At 42.3% G+C, this 23,356-nt stretch overlaps 2 protein-coding genes across 2 annotated transcripts in view; both read right to left on the bottom strand.

Moving 5' to 3' along the window:
* Window positions 1-23,356, bottom strand: part of nebl (nebulette) — a gene marked incomplete at both ends in the record, with an annotated part of 173,050 nt that overhangs the window by 4,890 nt on the left and 144,804 nt on the right. The window contains one exon of the mRNA XM_079259727.1: window positions 5,024-5,201. Coding sequence (XP_079115853.1) covers window positions 5,024-5,201 — 178 coding nt within the window. The remainder of the gene's footprint in view (window positions 1-5,023; window positions 5,202-23,356) is intronic.
* The window catches only part of LOC306771105 (uncharacterized protein), a gene marked incomplete at both ends in the record, with an annotated part of 91,377 nt that continues 75,977 nt past the window's right edge, over window positions 7,957-23,356 (bottom strand). The window contains 12 exons of the mRNA XM_079260168.1: window positions 7,957-8,103; window positions 8,373-8,465; window positions 10,505-10,609; window positions 10,696-10,800; window positions 10,888-10,992; window positions 11,843-11,953; window positions 12,063-12,149; window positions 13,130-13,297; window positions 14,134-14,220; window positions 16,346-16,453; window positions 16,538-16,642; window positions 16,799-16,903. Coding sequence (XP_079116294.1) covers window positions 7,957-8,103; window positions 8,373-8,465; window positions 10,505-10,609; window positions 10,696-10,800; window positions 10,888-10,992; window positions 11,843-11,953; window positions 12,063-12,149; window positions 13,130-13,297; window positions 14,134-14,220; window positions 16,346-16,453; window positions 16,538-16,642; window positions 16,799-16,903 — 1,326 coding nt within the window. The remainder of the gene's footprint in view (window positions 8,104-8,372; window positions 8,466-10,504; window positions 10,610-10,695; window positions 10,801-10,887; window positions 10,993-11,842; window positions 11,954-12,062; window positions 12,150-13,129; window positions 13,298-14,133; window positions 14,221-16,345; window positions 16,454-16,537; window positions 16,643-16,798; window positions 16,904-23,356) is intronic.

Raw genomic sequence — 23,356 nt, 5'->3', positions numbered from 1 at the left:
CGCAGTGATGCTCGTGCACAGACCTGCGAGGAAACCGTGAATTAGTCGAAATTTTTCTGTGGATTTACAGACATGCTGATCCAAACTTTCACCCTGCTGTGCGTCAGAAACATGTAGAAGAAGATACCAGGAGTGCTGGTGCTGCTGCGGTCCCACAGGTCAGAGTTCAGCGAGCTGACAGACTGAGGCCGGCTGTGGGAGAGAGACTGCTGGGAGTGCTGGGAGTGCTGCCTGCCCAGCCTGCGGTCGGCCCGCTCTGACAGGCATGCGCCACCAGGGGGCAGCACAGGGCCGACGAGACAAGCAGCGAGGAAGAAAAAGTTGGAGAAATAAAAGGAAAGAGTGAAGAATCCATCTAAAAACTATAAACGGTCTGTTTTAATTTAATGTGATTCAATAATCTGTGTCACAAAACATATAATATGCCGGGGATGGAAGAAGCACTTAGTCTGATCAAGTTCATTTCTTACTTAATGGACTCCAGTAAAAATAAAACATTAAACTGATGTTACTAAAGAAACAATCATACTTGATTTTTACAGAGATGTGAACTGAATTTAAAACATGTGCATGTTCATTTATTGATAAAAAGTAAAGGGTATTAAAAACAGGATTAAACCTGAGCCGAAATAAGTGTTAACTTGTTTTATGTTTTTGTGACATTTTCTGCCTTTGCTGTCATACAACATGCATTTGTTGTGCATAAACTCCAGCAGATCTGTGGTGTTGGCATCTGAAGGGGACTTAGTGAACTACCAGACATCCTGCGGAGACTCTTGGACTGAATGTTGTCCTCCAGAGGGTCAAAGTCAAAGATGGAGCCTGGGTCTGTCCTCCACACCTTCAGGTCTTTAAAGGAGACAGAACAGTTATTTCTATTTACTGTGAAAGTAACGAGGTTCATGTGGACGACTACAATAAAATTCAAGATGCACTTCTCTATTTTCTCTCTCTATCCCACCCTTTCCATCTCCGCTGGGCAGCGCGGCTGGTTCTTTATGTCAAGCTCCAGTTCAGTCACTCTTCTGTCGAGATGTCTGATGTTTCACCAGGAATCTGTTGGAGCCACTTCTCCAGTGTGGGGGACACGGCCCCCAATGCTCCGATCACTATGGGTACTACTGTTGCTTTCACCCTCCAGGCCTTCTCCAGTTCCTCCTTGAGGCCTTGGTACTGCTGCTTATCCATGATCCATATATATATATGTATACATATATATGTATATATGTATATATACATATATATGTATATATATATATACATACATATATATGTATATATATATATATACATATATATGTATATATATATATATACATATATATGTATATATATATATATATACATATATATGTATATATATATACATATATATGTATATATATATACATATATATGTATATATATATATATATATATATATATATGTATATATATATATATATATATATATATATATATATATATATACGTATATATATATACATATATGTATATATATATATATATATATACATATATGTATATATATATATATATATATATATGTATATATATATATGTATATATATATATATATTTATATATGTAAATATATATATATTTGTGTTTTAAGTCGTTTTAAGTCGTTAAGTCGTTTTTGTATATATATATATATATATATATATATATATATATATATATATATATATATATATATATATATATATATATATAAATAGATCCTATATATATATAGATATATATAAATAGATCCTGAAACTTGTTATATGATGTATTGAAGGAATAAATGTTGCAGCTTTCATCCACAGATGACTACTAACGAGTTTTGTGAGATAACTTCTTAGGTAATATTGCTTTATTTTATATACTTTTTAAATGAACTTTTTATGAAAATGAACTACTTTTTTCCTCACCAGCCCAAGACTTATGCGGACCACCGGGAATCCTCCTGAAGTTCCCAGTTAGCCATTCCAGGCTTGCTTACAAGTTACGGCTTTTCACTTGTATCATGGTGCAGAGGAGACCATAAATGCAGGTTCTTCTCATAAAAATACTCCTGTTGCAGTTGTACACTGAAGTAATCTGTGCAAGGTTTGTCTTTACGGGGAAAAGTCTGGGTCTACCATCCCACAGCTCCTCCTCTCATACCCAGCCTTACACTTGCAAGGTCAACCTGATGGCTGTTAAATGCAAGCTTGATCCCCTTTGTTTTACTGAACATGTGACCTGGGGTCTGTTCCAGAAGCAGGTTATGTTGCAATTCTGCGTCTGTAAACCATGAGTTGGGATGGTCCCCAGTCATTCTGTGTGATCAACAATCTTGCTGGCAGGTTAACCATGAAGAAACCCTGAGTTTCTCCTCCCACCTGAACCAACTGGCAGATATCGGTTGTCCCAACGTGACTCCAGAGATTTAGAAATGGAATTAATAAATTTACGTAAAGTGAAGATTCAGAACCCGAGCATATGTAGGAGTATCATTTCTGTATCAATAGCTTATCAAACAGAACCATTTTGCAATTATCCCAATTCCCTGGCCGTAGACAGCCATGTGACATGAGACACCACAGATATAAGAAGACATCAAGGCAAGATTTGTACTTTTCCCTGTGATAGTTTGAAAAACTCTTTTCATAAATGGTACTTTTCTTTGTAACACTGGTAAACAGAACCTTTGAAAAGGACAACGGCATCTGGAGTTATCAGGAAAATCTTTAACACATGTCTGAAATCATAACTTCATAAATGTTACGGCCAGATCCCAGCAGATGGTCTCTCCTCACTATCCTCTTCTGCCCACATGGAGATAATTCTGCTTCAGTATATTTTAAACAACCAAATAAATCTGAATGTTGGTTATTTACAACAGCAGGGTTTCTGCTGTGGTTGGAATTTCAATTAGATACAGGAGACTACGTGACATAGGGCAGTAAAGTGAGTTCATACAACATCTGAATGAATGAAGACATTTGTTTGTGGTCAAACAAACAAATGTTTAACCCTCTACATCTAGTACTTTGAACCAACTCAAAGTACTATATGTAAAAAATAATCATTGAACATTTGATTTATCAACCAGTAAACTAACTAACTAAACTAAAAGTAAAATATGTCCAGTTGTGATCAAGTACAATACGTGACCTTACTAAAAGATTTATTTTAACTTTCAGGTTTCTGAATGTTTATTTTCCCCAGTGGGACTGGATCGAAATGAAATTGAGATTTTATCTAATATTTCAGCCCACATGTAACAGTTTAAAGTTAAATATGTGATCAGTGGACAAGTGGAAACCCCTCCAGTTGGGTAAAATAACTAGTTTATTGTCAGCGGTTGCCGTGGGGAATCCAGGTATCGGTCTCCACTGATGATGGTTTTTTTGTTGTGGCTCTTAACTCTGGGTAAAGATACTCAGAGTTGATTGAACCAACTCAAAGCAGCTGATCTAGAAATAAAAGCTCAGAGTTGTCCAGAGTAAGTTAACCCAGAACTTCTTGTTGTTTGTTTGTTGAACATCCTTTCTGGAACAGGCCTCTGTTTCTGCTGCTGTATGTTATTAAAACACAGAAGTGGATCAGGAAGGTGCAGTTCCACAAATCCACCACTGGAGGGAGTCATCACGCTGTACACACATCAGAACATCATAACTGGCTCTATTTACCTTTACTGGATTTATTGTTTATCTGTATATTCACTTTTATGTGTGGCTGTGAAATAACCAGAAATAACAAACTAAAAACTCTTTTCAAGGAGCATTTAAGAAGTTAGTTTACCTCTTCTACTGGTCAGAATGAGTTAGAAAGACTTGTCAGGTTCTTTGGCACAACTCAGCACTAAACAAGCTGCGTGCATTTAAACCTAAAATGATATTGTGTGATGAAAGATTGTTCTCATAATGAAACAAGGGGACTATTGTAAGGAGGGGAAGGAGCTAAACGACATGGCAGCACCTGCATCAAACTGGTCTTACAGCAGTTTGGCTACCACTTCATTAAAAGAAAACAAACGCTACAAAATTACAATTTAGGAGATAACTAAATAACGTATCATTTAAATGTACTGTCATTAGATTCTGATTTCAAGTTGGCTTTTTATGAGGTCACACCAGTTGACATTATATTCACATCATGCAAGTAGATGGAAGTAAACTAAAAAACGAATAAATAAAATAGATAAATAAATTATAAAATAAAATTGCCATCAGCCTGTGTATTAAAAGTGATGTAAAAAATGGGATTCAGGTTACTGACAGCAGGTCAGTCGGAGCTTCAATCTTTAATCTCTTGCGGCTGCAGCTGACAGCTTTATTAGTTTTATATGGATGTGAAGGAAACACACAGAATAAATAAATAGAACATGGATTAATATGTACCTAATGATAGAAAAACATCAACGGCTCCTAATTAACTGATTAATCAGGATAAAATCCCTGCACTCGTGCAGAAGGTCTCACTCACCAAATGGTTTCCATAAATATGGACTTCACAGATGGCTGAAGGATTTACAGCAGCATGCACAGTCTTGGCAAAACAGGGATTCAAGCTCACTGCCAAACACTCGAAAAGATTTCAATAATGTACGACCATAAAGAAGGAGAAAACCTAACTATTGCATTAAATCCTTAATGTAAAGAAATTACAGTTAGCATAAAAATAGATGAAGATGTGTTAAAAACACACTAAGCTGCCTGAAAAACATCAGTGCCACAGAGCATCCAAAGTTTCAAAATAAAATCCTAAACGTTCTTAAACATGATTGGTTTGATTAAATGCCTGGAAAAGTCTGGAATAAAACACAACACACAGATCTGAAGGTGAAAGAAGGATGAATTCCCCCCCAGAGGGGTCAAACTGAGCAAAAGCATTGCAGAAAATCTCATTTCTTCACCTCAAATAGCAGCATTTTAAAACAGCTGAAGTGAAGAAGAGGAGGAAAATGACAGAAAATACAAAATAAATGTGTAAAATATTAAATAAACGTGTCACCTTTAGCATATTGTATGGCTGTGTGAACACAACTGACCTACGATGATGCCTCCTGGTCGTCTGTCCATCTCCATCGTCTGGGGGTGGATCCCTTTGCTGTAGGCCGCCTCGGCCATCATCTGATTGGCTCTCTGGTAGCGCTCCATGCTGGGGTCGTCCAGCCCCGGTGTGAAACCTCGGCCACGCGTCCGCTCAAAGTCCTCGTGGTACTTTGCCTGATGAAGCAGCACACACACACACACACACACACAGGTTTCAGTATCACCACGAGTACGAAGACATCATACACACCAGTGTGAGAAATCACAACACACACACACACACACACACACACACACAACAGGGTGCATTTAGTCAGTGAGCAAATAAAACACACTGGGAATGTTTTAAACTCTTTATTTGTTAAATCACTCCACACACACACACACACACACACACACACTGCTGTGCTCTTCATGGTGGAGGTTAGTGTTGGTGCAGTAGTCCCATCTGTTGTGCCACATCTCTTATGTCAGGTGGAAACCACGGCAACCAGGCTGCTACCATGGAGACAGAGTCTTGTGTTTTCCTGACACGCCTGTACTCAGGTGTGTCCAGCTCGGTACAGCTCCGCCCCCTCAGTTCCTGCAGCCCCCGCTGATACTTCACCTGTTCAACGACACACACACACACACGCGTGTTACCTCTGCAGCATCCCACTCAAGTTGTAGACGTAGTCAGACGGGACATTTGGATGGATTTTGTTGCATCCTGCCAAAGTCTTGATGTAACCTTCATCTCTTTATTCAGTTTCCATTTAATTCAATAAGATGGTGTGTCTGGATTTCTGATTGGTAGTTTTATTTCCTGAAAAATAGCCATAGGACATGAATGATGTAATTTATCAAATTATGCAAACATATTTAGAGATATCCAGTCTTATATGGGGCAAAAACAGAGTTTGTGCAGATTTAATGAGCTTTAACGGGAAGTTTTGGATGAGCAGTTTTATTCTTCAGCACAGTCTGAACCCTCTTAGGGAACATTCACATCAGCCCTTTTGATCCGAATCCTCGTCCATTTCCTCGGAAAGTCACTTCGTTTGAGGAAATATGAACGCACCAAACTAACTCTGATTAGGACCAAAGAAGTGGACTCGGTCCGCCTACAAACGCAGGTTTTGGCCCGTTTCAAGTGGACCAAATACAGGAAGCAGACTGCAAAAAGTCACTTTCTGCATTTGGCATAGCATTGCATTGTGGGTAAATCCATAGTGATGGGGTTAAGAGTCCTCTGCCTCATCTGGTGTTCATACTGCGTCCATTGTTGCAGTGTATTTCTGCAGTATACTTCCATAAGACACAATAAAAAACCCAAACAGCGATTGTACTCAGGTTTACCCGTAAAGTCCTTCAGCAGTATTTGCTCCTTGTCACGTCATTTCTGCCTTTTGGTCTCAGGGAGGAAGAGTTATGAAACAACTAAACCAATCGAGAGACAACTACCGGTTTGTATTCAGTAAACTATTGCTTATTGCAGGAGTGTCCAGTCGGTCCTGCAGGTTTTCCATGTATTCCTGCTTCCACACACCTGACTGAAATATGGATCAAACAGCCTACCAACTTCTGCGTAATGACTCGTTATTTGAGTCAGGTGTGTTGGAGCAGGGACACATGGAAAACCTGCAGGACCAGGGCTGGACAGATTCCCTAGATGGAATAATTTCATGTTTACGTGGACCCCAGCAATAAAAAAGGGCCCATTCGCTGTTTTTGATGCCTTCATCCAAACTTGTACTGGTGTAGTACTGAGGACAATTTCCCAGTTTCCCAGTCCTCCCTCCAGCTCTGTTGCAGCCCCATCCCGTCCACGCCGAAAAGAAGCGCACTCCCAGCTAAAGGACAGTTTCTATATTTATTTTCTCAACAAATTCATGTTGCCATCAGCAACACATATTGTAAACATACAAAAAACCCGGAGAGCAGTTTAAGAGTTTTCTGTTTGAATGTAGGTTTTATAGTATTAATTATTTTACTAATAATTTGACCTTATTACCTTTTGGAAAAAGAAATCTTGACATTTTCAAGCCTCTAAATCCTAACTGTTCAGAAGGAAGACGTCCTAGTGCAGAGGTGTCAAACTCCAGTCCTCCAGCTGGTTTTTGTTGTTTCCCTGCTCAAACACACTTGATTCAAATCAAATGGATCCAACAGCTTCTTTTAATAACCTGTTCATTCACTTTGTTCAGGTTTGTTGGAGCATGGAGACAACTAAAACCTCCTGGCAGTTTGACACCTGTGTCCCAGTGGATGGAAATTCTCTGTGTTATTCTCCTGTGTTTAGAAGGAAGACCTTAACAAAACTCTGCCCTTTTTACTACTTTGTTACATTTTATTTAATTAATCCTGAAATTTTCATTCTCCTGGGTCGTAACTGGAGCATGTCCTGACGGACAGTTTTGGGACTGGAGGGGGAAACGGTATCTCAGGCTGTGGATGAAGAGACAGCATCTCTTTCCACCTGAACATCCTCGAGTTAGGAGCCTTTTTTTTGTGTAAACATTAAATAAAGTAATTGAAATTATCGATACTTTCCCAGAGGGAAATTCCACTATTGTAGTTTTCGATGTTGCTGGTACGTTTCTGTCTTAAATCAGAGTTGCGGAAGCCTCACAATGAGTTTTCCTCAGCCTTCTGGATCAGTTTGTCCAGTCTCTGTAAGCCTCTGATGCTGCTCACCCAGAGCAAAAGTGGGTTGATAAGAAGACATTTGTCTTAAATAGTCAGGCAGAAGAACTGGACTGAACATTAGTGAAGAATCAGACTATATGCAAAGAAACACTTTAAGGAACTGCTTCAGACCAGTCTGAAACATGATGAAGTCTGACTGCTTAGATAAAACATAAAGAGATGAGGGCTGGATCAAGACGTGAGCTCAGAAATATAAATAAAAGTAACTTTGTTCCTGTTGTGGGTGTAAACCTGGCGTAAGTTAAGGGTGTGCAGAATAGAAAATGCCACAGACGAAGCTGTGAGTGTGTCTTGCCGAGCTGATGTTCTCCTGGTTTTGTTTGACTCTCTCCACCTCTGGAGTCACTCCAACACTCGTGGCCTTCACGGTGCTCTGCTTGTACTTAACCTGACAGGAAGACAGACAGGAAATCAATCAACACAACGAATCTCCAGACGAGTCTGCTGTGTCACCCTTTCCTCTCTCCCTCTTTTCTTACACACTTTCAGTGAACTTGACGTTTTACCAGCCGTTCTTCTTGTCTCACTAAACCAGCAGATGAAGGAGTCTTACCTGAAGCTCCATGTTTGCAGAGTTGTTGTAAATTCTGGTTTTACAAACCTCCAAACAACAGCAGCGGCTTCGTCTTTTCACAGCAGTGGTGTCCGTTTACTCACTGAGCTGATGTTCTCCTGGTTGCGTCGGACTCGCTCCATCTCAGGCGTGTCCAGGACAGCGGTGCCACGTCCCACCTCCTCCCTGTACTGCACCTGCACAGAGTCTCGCATCAACCTGCTGCTTAACATGCTGTTTGCCTCATTTATAATGTTCAAAGTGTTTAACAAGAAGAAAGCCATGAGCGTTTTCCTCCCTCTGCCTCAGGATGGAGGTTTTGTCGGCTGTCTTCCTTTGGTCTGCTCAGAATTTGGAAAGATCTAGTTTTTTTGCTGGTTAACTTGAAAGCTTAGTTTTCTTCCCCAAAAAAAGATCTGTATGAAGTTCCACACTACAAACCTGTTTTATATTTGCCCGTTAAAGGTGGAGTATGTAAGATTTTCAATATTTTCAAAATAAATTAACTAATAAAATAACTACAATCATAATTAGAAAGATTTTTTAACATGTAGGTTCCAGTCTGTCCATATTTAATGCGTTATTAAATTAAAAGTTTAATTAATGACAAATGACAAAAAGCACTTTTTTTTTACTGGTAGGCAAACATATAAGAAGGGTCTTTGTCATTAATTAAACTTGTAATTTAATAACACATCAAATATGGACAGACTGGAACCTACATGTTTAAAAAAATCTATTTAATTAGGATTGTAGTTTTTTTTTTTAGTTAATTTATTTTGAAAATATTGAAAATCTTACATACTCTACCTTTAAAGGACCAAAAATATCTGAAATTCTTTAAAAACTCAGACAGAAGACAATCACAGTTCAACAAAAGACTAGAGGAGTGATATAAACCATTAAAACTGTCAGCACAAGCAAAATGATACTGGTGGAGCAGGAGAGACCAGTTGAATTAAAATACACCAAAAGTCCCTGGATTTTTCCATTAGAAGATAGATGAAGGTAAAATGTATTTACATGCATTTTTGAGAAGTTATAAAACTTAAGAAACAATTTAGAAATAAATTTGTATTCAACTGATGAATGGACATTAGTCATTAACTCTGATTTCTAGATGTAATATATGATCTGATAATAAATCTCATGACTCAACATAAAATCCAGATATCTTTTAAAAATTTCTGAGATAATATTAATTGATATGAGATAAAGCGTTACAGTTCTAGACCTACGAGAGAATTAAATCATTAAGCAACTTCAGGTGTTCAAAAAGATGATTTAGAAATGCTGCACATTATTTATGCCATACACACACGTAGCTAAGTTATTGTTCAACCAATACTCCCCCCCCCCCATGAAAAAATAACAAAAAAAACTTAAGTCCACACCACCCTGTCTTTAAAATACATCTGTCTGCACCCAACTCTATCAGCACATTAAGTCCATTCAGAAGGCCTCCAGGCTGTTTCTGAGCACATGTGACGTCGAGTCTTTTTTGTCACAGACAAAACCTAAAATCCCGGTTATGTTTGCACAAACGTAGAATTTGTAAATCTTCAGTTTGGTTTTTGAAAGAATTGTTTTTAATGGCGTAAATATGCGCTTTTGTGTGGATGACAGGTCAAATTGTAGAAAAATATCTCCGTTTAGTGAGATAACCTGTTATGTGCCCTAAAATAAACCAAAACACAAATTTAAAGACTCACTTCTACAGTGAGCTAATACTACATCTTATACAGTTTATAATACAGCTCATAATATTCATTCATTCATTATCATAACCGCTTAGTCCGAGGAAGGGTCGCGGGGAAGCTGGAGCCTATCCCAGCAGGCTTTGGGCGAAAGGCAAGGTTAATAACAATCTAAAAAAAAAAAAACCAACTTAAGAAATGAAAGAAAATGAAACCCTTATATGTATATAGACTGAATTAGAAATCATTGAAGGCAATCATTAAACTAAGCGGAGACACGAGACGTGGAAACAATGGCTCATAAAACAGCAAATATATAAGATCTATATACGATCATCTACACTGAGGCCATTGTTCTTTAATAACTTTATTTGTAAACTCTTTTCTTTGTGAGGAAAAGTCTTTTTACCTTCACATAACTGGTATGGAAATGTCTTTAAAATAGTACAACACACAAAGAAGAAGCCGCTTGTTCCATCTTCACAGTTTTGCTGTTTTTGGCGCCTTGTGGTGATGCGAATGTGTTCATTTAAACTTACATCACTGATTTTTTTGGCGTTTTCTCTGGCGAGGACGATCTCCGGCGTCTCTGTGACGGACGCCGCCAGACCTCTCATCAGCTTGGAGTCCCAGGAGTACCGCAGCTGGAGGGCAACAGACTTGTTAAACATTGCTGAGTGAAAACAGTCTTTGACTGTGAGGAAAAGAAGAAATAAAGTCGTGAGCTCACAGAGCTGATGTGTCTCTGGTTGGCTCTGACTCGCTCCATCTCTGGTGTTTCTGAAAGCAGACTGTAGCTTCCTTTCAGACGCTCCGCCTCGTCTTTATACTTCTTCTACAGAGAAACAGCAGAGTTCTCAGAGGGAAAGTAAAGTTTTCCAACATTCCTCCGTATCAGTAGTGGTGTATTTTACACTCAGACCTGGCTGTAGATGTCTTTGAGGTAGGAAGCGTGCAGCAGTTCAGGAGTGTCTGTAACTGTCCCGTACGAGTTTTCTTTGAGCTGCTCCGTCTGCTTGTACTTTCTCTGCAAAACACAACCAACTTATTTAACCAGCAGTTCCAGTAACAAGTGGAGGACATGCAGATAAAAGTGAAACATGGATAATCCCATTAGTACTGAACATGTCTGCATCACTGAAGTGAATATAAGGACGTGGACAGGTCCATCTAGCAGGTCCCTCTCTGCTGTGCTTCAGCTCTCCATCCTAAGCCCCTCCCTTCATGCCCGGACAAGTTACCATAGCAACTGTAGAAGAACCCTTTTTGGACTGATTAGTCCTACTGAACTTTTACAGATTTTCCCAGTGAGAAGCCTCCTAATGATATTTAATTCTGCATCCATCTTGCATCCTGTCTCTTCTCTGAGCTCTCTCCAGCAGATAAAAGTCAGTCCCATGCGGTGTCTTGTCTAATATCTTCCTCTGTCCCTGTCCCTCTTTCTTTTCCTTGCTCCAGCCAATCATGTCTTTGTGTTTATTTGATGAATCAGCTGTAGTCTACTTTCAAAACAGCCAGCATGTTGCTGTCAAGTGATGTAGGGGGTTTACTGAAATTCAGCTGTAAAATGGACCGGCATCCTGGAAAATAAAGTTGTGAAATGCAGTTTGTCTGAGATGCTGCAGCTCAAGATATGTACAAAGTAAAATATAACTATGCCATTAAAACAAGCCCAAACCACACATTTCAAAATCAGAAAGCGACACGGTGCTGCTTTAAGGCTCAACAGAGTCTATCCAAACACACGGGATGAAATACGAACCGGATTTTCTTACAGACTCTTTTTCAAGCTACTAAGTTCAACATGATAATTATTTGCATTGCTTTGCAACAAATAACCCAGCATGTTCTGTGGTAGGTGATCTGTACCCAGATACCTGGCTCTGGATCTCCGAAGCTCTCTTGGCTCTTTGTATTTCCAGAACATCAGTGCTCAGCTCCATGCCTTTACCCACGATCTCTGTTTCCAAATCCCGTCGGTACTCCTTCTGCGGGTGTCGTGGTACAGACAGCTTCAAACAGGTCTGTTGCACTTTGTAAATATATGGGCTCTGGACGGTGTTTTACCTGGTTCAGTATCTGATTGGCGTTTCTAACCCTCAGTAGCTCAGGTGTTTCTTCAAGACCAAGGCCAGACAAGCCCCGGCCCTTCACCTCCTGCTCCAGATCCTTCTTGTACTCCTTCTGCAAAGAGACAGAAGGATTTCTGGTAAATTAGTCCAAATACAAGATCAATTCACTTTAAGCTTTGTGACTGAAATATCATGTTTGTCTTTTAATTTCCTCTTTTTAAATGGTAAAATGACTGAGTTATCAGTTTGTTTAAAAAAAACAAACAAACAAAAAAAAAAAAAACAGAACAAATGTAAACTATGTGATTCTGTAACCTCCTTGCTTTCCTGCAAGTGTCTTATGATGGGTCAGACATTTTGTACAGGCTAAAACTTTTTAAATTAATAAAACACAGGATACCTTCAACACTTCAAGCTCAATGAAAGGATTAACATTGGTAAAACATTACATAACAACGTTCTTTGATTTACTTAAAATGCTTACAGCTATGTTTTCATCCTGACTGATTTTGAAAACACTTAACCCTTTAAAGCCCAGAGTTACAACAGCTGGGCAGAAAAGTTCAATTTCTTAAATCTCAGGTCTTTATTTGGCATTTTAACAAACTCTGAAAGAGAATTTAACAATTTATTTTTTCATATTTTTACCATTTATTAACATGTGATACTGCATGTCAAAATTGTTGTTGTGTAGTTTCTGGTGTCCACCAGGGGGCAGGAGACCAGTATCATATGGTCTACAACAGGGTTTTTAATAAAGTTTCCACCATACAGTAATGCAAAATGTCTCAGAAACTGTAAGTAACAAATTGTGATATGTTTTGCTGTCAAGGCTTAAAACAAATTAAATACAGGATGATAGCTTATTTTGAAATCTTCAAGGCAACCAAAATACTGTAACTTTAACCATTTCTGGCCTCTGAAAGTAGTTTATTGCTGCTAATGACCACACAATGGAGATAATCTGTGATGATCACAAAAAAACCATGAAGAAACTATAAACTAGAACAGTTTTGAAGCCACTTTTATTTATCCTGAGATTTAATATATTTCCACTGTGATGGACTGGTGACCTGTCCAGGGTGTACCCACCATCTTGCCCAGGATTGCTGTGATAGACTCCAGCTTCTTGCAACCCTTCTTGCTTACCTCACTCAGCAAGCTGCTAGCATGACGGGCTGTCAGGTACCCAGGTGTGAGGTCAACATCCACCAAGGCTTTTCCCTTCATCTGCTCTTCGTAGTCCTTCCTGTACTCCCTCTGAGAAAGAAAGAAAGAAAGAAAGAAAGAAAGAAAGAAAGAAAGAAAGAAAGAAAGAAGTACGAAAGAATGAAGGACTCTGGTTAGAGGAACAGGTTCTTGCTGTAGAGACACAGCTATATTAAAACACTGTCGTTCTCCTCAATGTTGTTGTTTGTTTGGAGAAAAATCCATTAACTGGCATATTTCTGTGATGTTTTAGATGTACAACAACTGCAGAGTAATTCAGTCCCACATACATGAGATCAACATACAGCTAAAACCTTTCAATATAATTTAGCTGTTGGAGGTGAAGAGTTGTATTTCCACTCTGCCATGTCTATGATATATTATGGAAAACTGACCCTGAATAAAATATGAATGATCCAATTACATTACAGTCACTAATGTACTTCATAGGCCTTCATGAATTAATTAACCTAAGGAAAAATGTTTTATTAATTCCCTGGAAGAAATTTATTTTGTACAATTCTTCTTCTTCTTCTTCTTATCCTCTGGAGCCTCACACTGTTGTTTCTTCTATGTGTTGTGTAAAGGACGTGAAGAATCATCCTTTATCTGCAGCAGCTTGTGCAGCTTTCCTCACTGGACAGCAGCTCCAGTAGCTCCAACAGCCTTGGTAGCTCTAGAAGTTTCAGCAGGTCCAGTTATTCCCAGCACGGACACACCTTCTTCATTAGTCTGTTCTGTCTCTTCAAGTCTATAGTTCTGGTGCTGTTGGTCCAACAGATGCTGCACAGCTGTTTCCACCTTCCATAACAGACTTACAGAAAATATGCAACATCTTGGTGCAGACACTGAAAGATCTTCCTTCAGAGCTTCAGTCTGTTTGGTACCTGCTTGTTGATGTCATCAGTGTTTTGTTCACTCCTGGGCTGAACAATCATCTCTTCTGTTGTGTTCAAGATGAATACTCCCTTCAACTGCAGAGTAAGCAGAGTATTTCTGTAGGCGACAGGACTCAGAGTTGTAGTGGACATCTGGGGTGTACAGTGTGAAGAGAATTGGTGAGGGTACAGCTCCTTGTGGAGCTCCTGTGTAGCTGACCACCATCCCAGACACACAAACTGTCTGTTTGTTCGGTGGTTGTGGAATTTATCCACCTGGAATTTATGGAGCTGCTTAACCGAACACGCTGTATTGTATTAAAAGCTCCTGAGAAAAAAAAAAAAAGTATGATCCCCTTCATGCTGCCTGATTGGTCCAGATGAGAGTGGGCTCTCTGAAGCAGGTAATGATGGTGCTTTAACTGTAAGCCCATTACAACAAGCAAGCTGCAATGGGTCCTGAAAGGTGTTGACTTGCTAAATGAGGCGAGCCTTTTGAACTGACTGAAGCCTGTTTAATCAGCTCAGGCCTTTAAGAACTTGCTGCTCATGTACTGTAAAACATCATTTTTGCTGTTTCCCAGTTTGGGTTTTTACTTTGAAATATGAGATTTCCTTTTCTACTTGCTTTGCAACGTGGCAATTTTGCCAGTTATTTGTCCATCTTCTTTTATATTTAGACAGTGCTGGGGTTTTGTTTTGTTTGAACAATTGAAGAAGAGATTTACTCACAGCGTTACTCGTTTTAGTATCTCTTAGCATTTAATAAACTAGTTCTCACTTTTATTCTATCAGAATAGTGAAAGACCTGGGAGTTAAGTCAGAACCATTTATATCCTGCCGGTCTTTTTACTTTGACTCGGCATAAGTGAGGGACAATGGACACCTCAGAGTACATTATCCCTCTTAGACCATGGTCACTCACAAATGTAATCATATAAGATCCATTACTGTTAAAATAATTTTTTTAACAAGAAGGAGCGAAGCGGACTATTCAATGTCTCTTGTTGTGGTGTTGCCGCCGTTCGCAACTCGTTCAGCAGCAGATACTATTGCAACAAATCACAGATGATGGTGAAATATGATGGTGTTGCGGGATGTGTGACTGTGTAGTCCAGGGAGCTCAGTGTGTATGAAAGTGAGTGAGTGTGTGCACACGGCGTGCCGTCAGGTGATCCAGCCTCAAAGATAAGAATGTTGAACCGAAGTGCCGCCCCCTCCTTTTAACGGACTCCACTGAAAATATGGTGATTTTCTGAAAATTGCATATTTCTTCACAATATGAAGGAGATCGGGGAGGCCGTGCGATGGTTGGTTTCTATAACAGCATAAGAAAAATTCGGCAGTGGAAAAATCTAAATGCAAACAGCACGGACCTTTTTAATTCTTGAAGATGGCTTTGAAATTGGCGTAACTGCTTGAGCATTAATGCAGAGAAACACGGACGGTTTGCTGCACCTCTGATGTCAGAGCCGCTCTGTCCCTCTTTGGGAGATCTGCAGCTTCATCACAAACTAACTAATTAAACATTATTTAATACAGTTTAAACAATATGATGGATATTTTATCTGCAGTGACTGATTTCTCAGTTGAACATGAACATAATACGGTACTGAGATACAGAGGGATCGGGAGACTTTTTTTCCTTTCTCCCTTTCCTACTCTGGTTATTGTTCAACCGATGGTCTAAATTTAATTAAAAAAAATCAAATAACTTAAAAACTGGCAGATCAGATACATTGATTAGTAACCACGGGCTGCATAGTCCTTCCAGATAATCTTTCTGCTTTCTGTTTTGTCCGTTTGTTGCTAGTATTTCTGTTGCCATAGTTACCATGTTTGAGCCAGCACCGTGATATAGAATTATTGGGCTATTTGACAAAACTTTTTTAACGGGTGTCCATTATCACTTTTTAACAGACACCCTGAAACCAATCAGAATCGAGTATTCACCCAGACGATGGTATAAGTCAGTTTAAACCAAGTTTTACTCCACGTTGGATGGAGGGTGAGGTGGGGTTAAGTATTTGGCTGCTGTCTCCTCTTTAACAGATGAAATTCACAACATCTTACACACTGGAACTTAAAATGGCTTCTAACGCAACACACTGATCAGATTATGATCATGCTGAATTGGAGCGCAGAAACAAAGCCGAGGCATGCAGTCTCACAACTGGGGCAGCACGGTGTAGAGATAATAAAACATTTCTTCTCTTCTCACCTCACTTTGCATCTTCTGTGCTTCTTTAGACACTTTGTACGTCTGAGTGTCTCCGAAATCCATCTGAGAGCGACCTTTGTTCTTCTCATACTCCTCTCTGTACTTGACCTGAAGCCATCGCAACAGCAGCAGTGTAAAGGTGACGAAAACACAGCAGGAAGGTAACAATAATTGTGTGTATATGTGTGTAACCTGGCTGTGCAGCACTGCATTCTCCTTGTGGTGGAGCTGTTCAGCCGTGTCCAGAGCGATGTGGTAGTGCGCCTTCGTTTGCTCGTACTTCTTCTTGTACTCCACCTAAGCACACAGACGCAAGATCATAACCAGCAACCAGCAAAAGCTCTAAATCTCAGAGGCTTTTTGAAAAGGGGAGGAGCTCCAAAAATGACACAAAGTTCTGAGCTTTTCTTCAACATGAAAGCTGTTTCTGTATCCTATACAGTGTAGTTGTACATTGCTCTGCAGCTTGCTGGCGTGCAGGGCGTGCTCCAGCTGCAGGAGGTTTGGCAGGTCTGAGGGGCCTTCTGCTTTCTGGTTCTGGTTGGACTTATACTTCACCTGAAAAACACAAAACATGTTAAGTTAATCAATTTCCTGTGATTTTAAGATGACTATTGAACGAGTATGTCTCCTCACTTCTTTGTATTGTTCCAGAAAAACAGGAAGTAGGTCCAGCTATTTATTGAAAGATTCATGAATGAAAATGCAGTCTATGAGGCAAAAAACTAGTTTTTTTTTAATACTGAGCTTGAATCACGAGACTTGGTCTGAGCAAGAAGCCTCAGTTTTAAAGCTCTCAAGAGGTTTTCTGTTTTTTGCTCCATTCTCTGTCCAGATGATCCCACATTGCTTCAGTTAAGGTCCAGGAACACTCATACCTCCACCAGACCTGTTGTCACTGGTTTGCAGTGCAGTTCTTATAGCATGTGGCATACCTCAGCCTTTTCTCCCTGTTTCCGTTCCTTAAGAACGGCTTCTTGACCGCCTCGTCTCCATGGAGACCACTTCTGATGAGCCTTTGGTCAACAGTAAATGGATCAACTGAAGGTCCAGATTCATCTCTCAGGTCCTGTGTCAGATCTTTGCTGGATTTTTTCTCTGTTTCTTACAAGCAAGACGTTCAGATCCTGATCATCTGCTGTATGTAGTCATTTAATCCCATGATGTCTTTCTTTTTCCTCCACTGGTTCAGTTTCCTCAGACACACTGCACACCATGCTGAGTTTTCAGCTAACAGCTCTTTGAGGATCACATCGTTGGATGAAAGTCCTACTTCCTGTCTGTCAGATGGTGTCGTCTTTGGTGGTGTTTATAAACCAAAGAAACTGGAGCAAACAATAAATGAGTTTTGACACAAACAGCTGGTCACAAAGAGCCTAAAGATCCAAATTGAAATAGATTTTTTGTAAAGTTGTCTGTTATGTGGAGAAATAATGCTGGCTCGTCCCTTGAGTGGACTGAAACTAAGTTAAAAGGCAATCACTGAAAAACTTTTTGAAACCTTGAGGAAGTCTGGAAAACTATTATGTCAGATAACTTTAAAGATTACAAGAAAATCTGTCTGCTTGAAGCAAAACATAAAAGGATGAGGATTGGATCAAGACTTTAGGCATGTACTTCAAATGACTCTTGTCCGGGTTTTCTTTAACCACATATCCGGTAAATGTAACTTAATTAGATCACTAGGAAAACATGCTGGATGCAACTATAGCTCTTCATGTAAATCAAACAGCTTTATCCTCCTGATTTAACTCACGATGGAAATCTTTAATGAAGTGTTACATGTCACCTGATCTAAACTAAGCAAGAAGCTGATTCAAGTTAGGACAAAGTAAGAGTCTCAGTCTGCATTTTATCTGCAAGAACTATGTGGCAGAAAAGCAGCCATGATGCATCTTATATGTACTTCAGTGAAAAACATCAACGCAGATACTCACTGACAAACCTGAGATCCTGCAAGTGTCACTGGTTCAAAATGGGTTCAAATATTCTGGTTTCTTCCACAATCATCACAAACATTCACATTAGAGATTACCTTCCAAAATAAAAGGCTTAAGAATGATTTAAAAAACAAACAAACTATTAGTTTATTTGCTTGTTTTTTTCTTTTTGCTGTCTTACTGTATTAATGGAGTGATATGACCGCATCTTGGCTCATTTAGCCATGCAGCATCGTGCTTACTCTTCCCTCCGGCTGCAGAAGATGACAGAGATGGCTGCTGGACCTAAACTCCAGCGTTCATTACCTCACTCAGCTTGTTTTTACATGGCACACAGATGCAGCTCAGTGCATGTTTATGGAAGTGAACATGAAGTGTTAACGACTGATTCAGAGCCAAACTCAGCCCTCACAGATCTGCCTGTATAATGATGCACGGAGAGGCTAAAAATGCAGCTCCGGGTGAACGTTCAGCATTCCTGAACACCAGGCAGCGTTCAGCACAACAAGCTGTTATGCAACAGTGTGAAGTGAGGAGGCTCTTTTCTGTGGCTGTGTGGGCGGCAACGGAGCTAAAACCGAATGGCATCTGTGTGAGTCTGGATGGGACTTCATCATCTTCACACATACAAGCGGATGTCTGTTCAGTTACTGCTTGTGTGTGTGTTGGATCTGAGTGTGTGCAGTGAGGATCTTTCAGCTCTCAGAGGTCTTTCTGGGGCCTCATTTATAAAACTGTGCATCGCGATGATAACTACAGGTGGCGCATGTATGGAAAGCAGGAAATGTGGCGCAAAAAATATCTATGTATATGTACGTGCTTCTTGTGTGCATATTTATACATGAACATGTATGTATGTATATACATCTATTTACATGTAAATGTGATTGTACATAACTATATGTATGAGAAATTTAATTTATTTTGTGGAAATTATAACAAGCAGTTAAAATGTGGAAAATTATTCATGTATAAAGTGAACAACCTAAGACATATGGCATGTTATAATGATTTTTTTTTACTTCTTTCATAGAGTATCACTAAAAACCCCAATAACCATTTATTGGTGCGTTATGTTTTCTTTAAAAAAAAAAAAAAGGGGCAGATATTACAAGAAATTTTCTTTTTTCTGCTCCTTTTCGAGCATGGTGATCTGTTTGTTTGTTTTTCTTTTTTGTAAAGTCTTGTTTTACCTTTTGTATAACCATGTATAAACCAGTATAACCATGTGTAAATAAAAAATAAATAAAATTTAAAAAAAAAAACAACAAAAAAAACCAGAAAAAGAACTTCATGATTTGTGCACACGCACGTCCCACGCTTGTTTCGCTTCATAAATCAGGATCAACATTAAATTTTGCGCACGTGAGGGAAGATCTTGTCATGCCCACATCTTGGCTATAAACAGTCAGGTAAACACCCCTGATAAATATTTATCCATCTCATTTCCATGACGTTTCAACAGAGAAAAAAAACAAACAAAAAGAGGGGTTTTCAGGAATATGAGAGAAATTTTAATAAATAAGGTTGTAAAATCCTCTCCCTGAGCCGTCACCTTATCGTGGTGGAGGGGTTTGTGCGTCCCGAAGATCCTAGCAGATATGTTGTCGGGGGCTTTATGCCCCTGGTAGGGTCACCCATGGCAAACAGGTGTCTAGGGGAGGGACCAGACCAAGCATGGCTCATAGACCCCTATGATGACGACCAACCTGGGCATGAATGTTCCCTTGCCCGGACGTGGGTTACCGGGACCCCCCTCTGGAGCCAGGCCTGGAGGCGGGGTACGAGAGCGAGCGTCTGGTGGCCGGGCCTTCGCCCATGGGGCCCGGTCAGGCTCAGCCCGAAAGGGTTACATGGGCCCCACCTCCCGTGGGCTCACCATCTGCGGGAGGAGCCGTAGGGGTCGGGTGCAATGTGAGCTGAGCGGCAGCAAGGGGCGGGGACCCTGGCGGTCCGATCCCCGGCTGCAGAAGCTGGCTCTAGGGACGTGGAACGTCACCTCTCTGGTGGGGAAGGAGCCTGAGCTTGTGCGCGAGGTTAAGCGGTTCCGACTAGATATAGTTGGACTCACCTCGACGCATGGCTTGGGCTCTGGAACCAGTACCCTCGAGAGGGGCTGGACCTTCTTCCACTCTGGAGTTGCTCATGGTGGGAGGTGCCGAGCAGGTGTGGGCATTCTCATCAGCCCCCAGCTTGGTGCCTGCACGTTGGGGTTTACCCCGGTGGATGAAAGGGTAGTTTCCCTCCGCCTCCGGGTGGGGGGACGGGTCCTGACTGTTGTCTGTGCTTATGCACCGAACAGCAGTTCAGAGTACCCACCCTTTCTGGGGTCCTTGGAGGGAGTGCTGGAGGGTGCTCCTTCTGGGGACTCCATTGTTCTGCTGGGGGACTTCAATGCTCACGTGGGCAATGACAGTGAGACCTGGAGGGGAGTGATTGGGAGGCATGGTCCCCCCCCCTCTGAACCCAAATGGTGTTTTGTTATTGGACTTCTGTGCTCGTCATGGATTGTCTATAACGAACACCATGTTCCAGCATAAGAGTGTCCATATGTACACCTGGCATCAGGATTCCCTGGGCCGCAGTTTGACGATCAATTTTGTAGTCGTATCGTCGGACCTGCGGCCACATGCCTTGGACACTCGGGTGAAGAGGGGGGCGGAGCTGTCAACTGATCACCACCTGGTGGTGAGTTGGCTCAGATGGTGGGGGAGGAGGCCGGTCAGAGCTGGCAGGCCCAAACGTGTTGTGAGGGTCTGCTGGGAACGTCTGGCTGAGTCCCCTGTCAGAGCGAGCTTCAACTCCCACCTTCAGCAGAGCTTCGAACATGTCCCGGGTGAGGCAGGGGACATTGAGTCCGAATGGGCTGTGTTTTGTGCCTCTATTGCTGAGGCGGCCAGCCGGCGCTGTGGCTGCAAGGTCGTTGGTGCCTGTCGTGGCGGTAATCCCAGGACTCGTTGGTGGACACCAGCAGTGAGGGATGCCGTCAAGCTGAAGAAGGAGTCCTATCGGGCCTTCTTGGCCTGTGGGACTCTGGAGGCAGCTGATGGGTACCGACGGGCTAAGCGGCATGCGGCTTCGGCCGTTGCCGAGGCAAAAACTCGGGCATGGGAGGAGTTCGGCGAGGCCATGGAGAAAGACTTCCGGACGGCTTCGAGGAGATTCTGGTCCACCATCCGGCGGCTCAGGGGGGGGAAGCAGTGCTCCATCAATACTGTGTACAGTGGAGATGGGGAGCTGCTGACCTCAACTCGGGACGTTGTGGGTCGGTGGAGGGAATACTTCGAAGACCTCCTCAATCCTACCAACACGTCTTCCCATGAGGGAGCAGAGCTGGTGGACTCAGGGGTGGACTCTCCTATCTCTGGGGCTGAAGTCGCTGAGGTGGTCAAAAAGCTCCTTGGCGGCAAGGCCCCGGGGGTGGATGAGATCCGCCCGGAGTTCCTTAAGGCTCTGGATGCTATGGGGCTGTCCTGGCTGACACGCCTCTGCAGCATCGCGTGGACATCGGGGGCAGTACCGCTGGATTGGCAGACTGGGGTGGTGGTCCCCCTTTTTAAGAAGGGGGACCGGAGGGTGTGTTCCAATTACAGGGGAATCACACTCCTCAGCCTCCCTGGTAAGGTCTATTCAGGGGTCCTGGAGAGGAGGGTCCGCCGGATAGTCGAATCCCAGATTGAGGAGGAGCAGTGTGGTTTTCGTCCTGGTCGCGGAACAGTGGACCAGCTCTATACCCTCTCTGGGGTCCTGGAGGGGGCATGGGAGTTTGCCCAACCAGTCTACATGTGCTTTGTGGACCTGGAGAAGGCATTCGACCGTGTCCCCCGGGGGCTCCTGTGGGGGGTACTCCGGGAGTATGGGGTACCGGACCCCCTTGTACGAGCTGTCTGGTCCCTGTACGACAGGTGTCAGAGCTTGGTCCGCATTGCCGGTAGTAAGTCGGATTCGTTTCCGGTGAGGGTTGGACTCCGCCAAGGCTGCCCTTTATCACCGATTCTGTTCATAACTTATATGGACAGAATTTCTAGGCGCAGCCGAGGGGTTGAGGGGATCCGACTTGGTGGCCTCAGGATTGGGTCCCTGCTTTTTGCGGATGACGTGGTCCTGTTGGCTTCATCTGGTCGTGATCTCCAGCTCTCGCTTGAGCGATTCGCGGCCGAGTGTGAAGCGGCTGGGATGAGAATCAGCACCTCAAAATCTGAGACCATGGTCCTCAGCCGGAATAGGGTGGATTGCCCTCTCCGGGTCGGAGTCAGGTCCTGCCTCAAGTGGAGGAGTTTAAATATCTCGGGGTCTTGTTCACGAGTGAGGGAAGGATGGAGCGTGAGATCGACAGACGGATCGGTGCGGCGTCTGCAGTAATGCGGGCTCTGCGCCGGTCTGTCGTGGTGAAGAAGGAGCTGAGCCAGAAGGCGAAGCTCTCGATTTATCAGTCGATCTACGTTCCTACCCTCACCTATGGTCATGAGCTGTGGGTCGTGACCGAAAGAACGAGATCTCGTATACAGGCGGCTGAAATGAGTTTCCTCCGCAGGGTGGCCAGGCTCTCCCTTAGAGATAGGGTGAGGAGCTCAGTCATCCGGGAGGGGCTCAGAGTAGAGCCGCTGCTCCTTCGCATCGAGAGGAACCAGTTGAGGTGGCTCGGGCATCTGGTCAGGATGCCTCCTGGACGCCTCCCTGGTGAGGTGTTCCAGGCACGTCCCTCGGGGAGGAGACCCCGGGGAAGACCCAGGACACGCTGGAGGGATTACATCTCTCGGCTGGCCTGGGAACACCTCGGGATCCCCCCCGCAGAGTTGGCAAATGTGGCTGGGGAGAGGGAAGTCTGGGCTTCCCTGCTTAGGCTGCTGCCCCCGCGACCCGACCCCGGATAAGCGGCAGAAGATGGATGGATGGATGGAAGGTCGTAAAATGTCAAAATATTTTATCTGGTGGAGACGGATGTGGATGGACATCATCAGAAAGGTAGAGGAGCATCAGCAGGTGACAGATGCTGTCAACGTGTCTCATCAGACCATCGGACTTATGCAGAAAAATGTAGGGAGAAAGTCCATCGCCGTCCACAGGAGGA

Source organism: Telmatherina bonti (genome assembly GCF_933228915.1).
Source record: "Telmatherina bonti genome assembly, chromosome: 20".
NCBI lineage: Eukaryota > Metazoa > Chordata > Actinopteri > Atheriniformes > Telmatherinidae > Telmatherina > Telmatherina bonti.
Note: the sequence above shows the minus strand (reverse complement) of the source record. Positions and strands in the feature narration are given on the sequence as shown.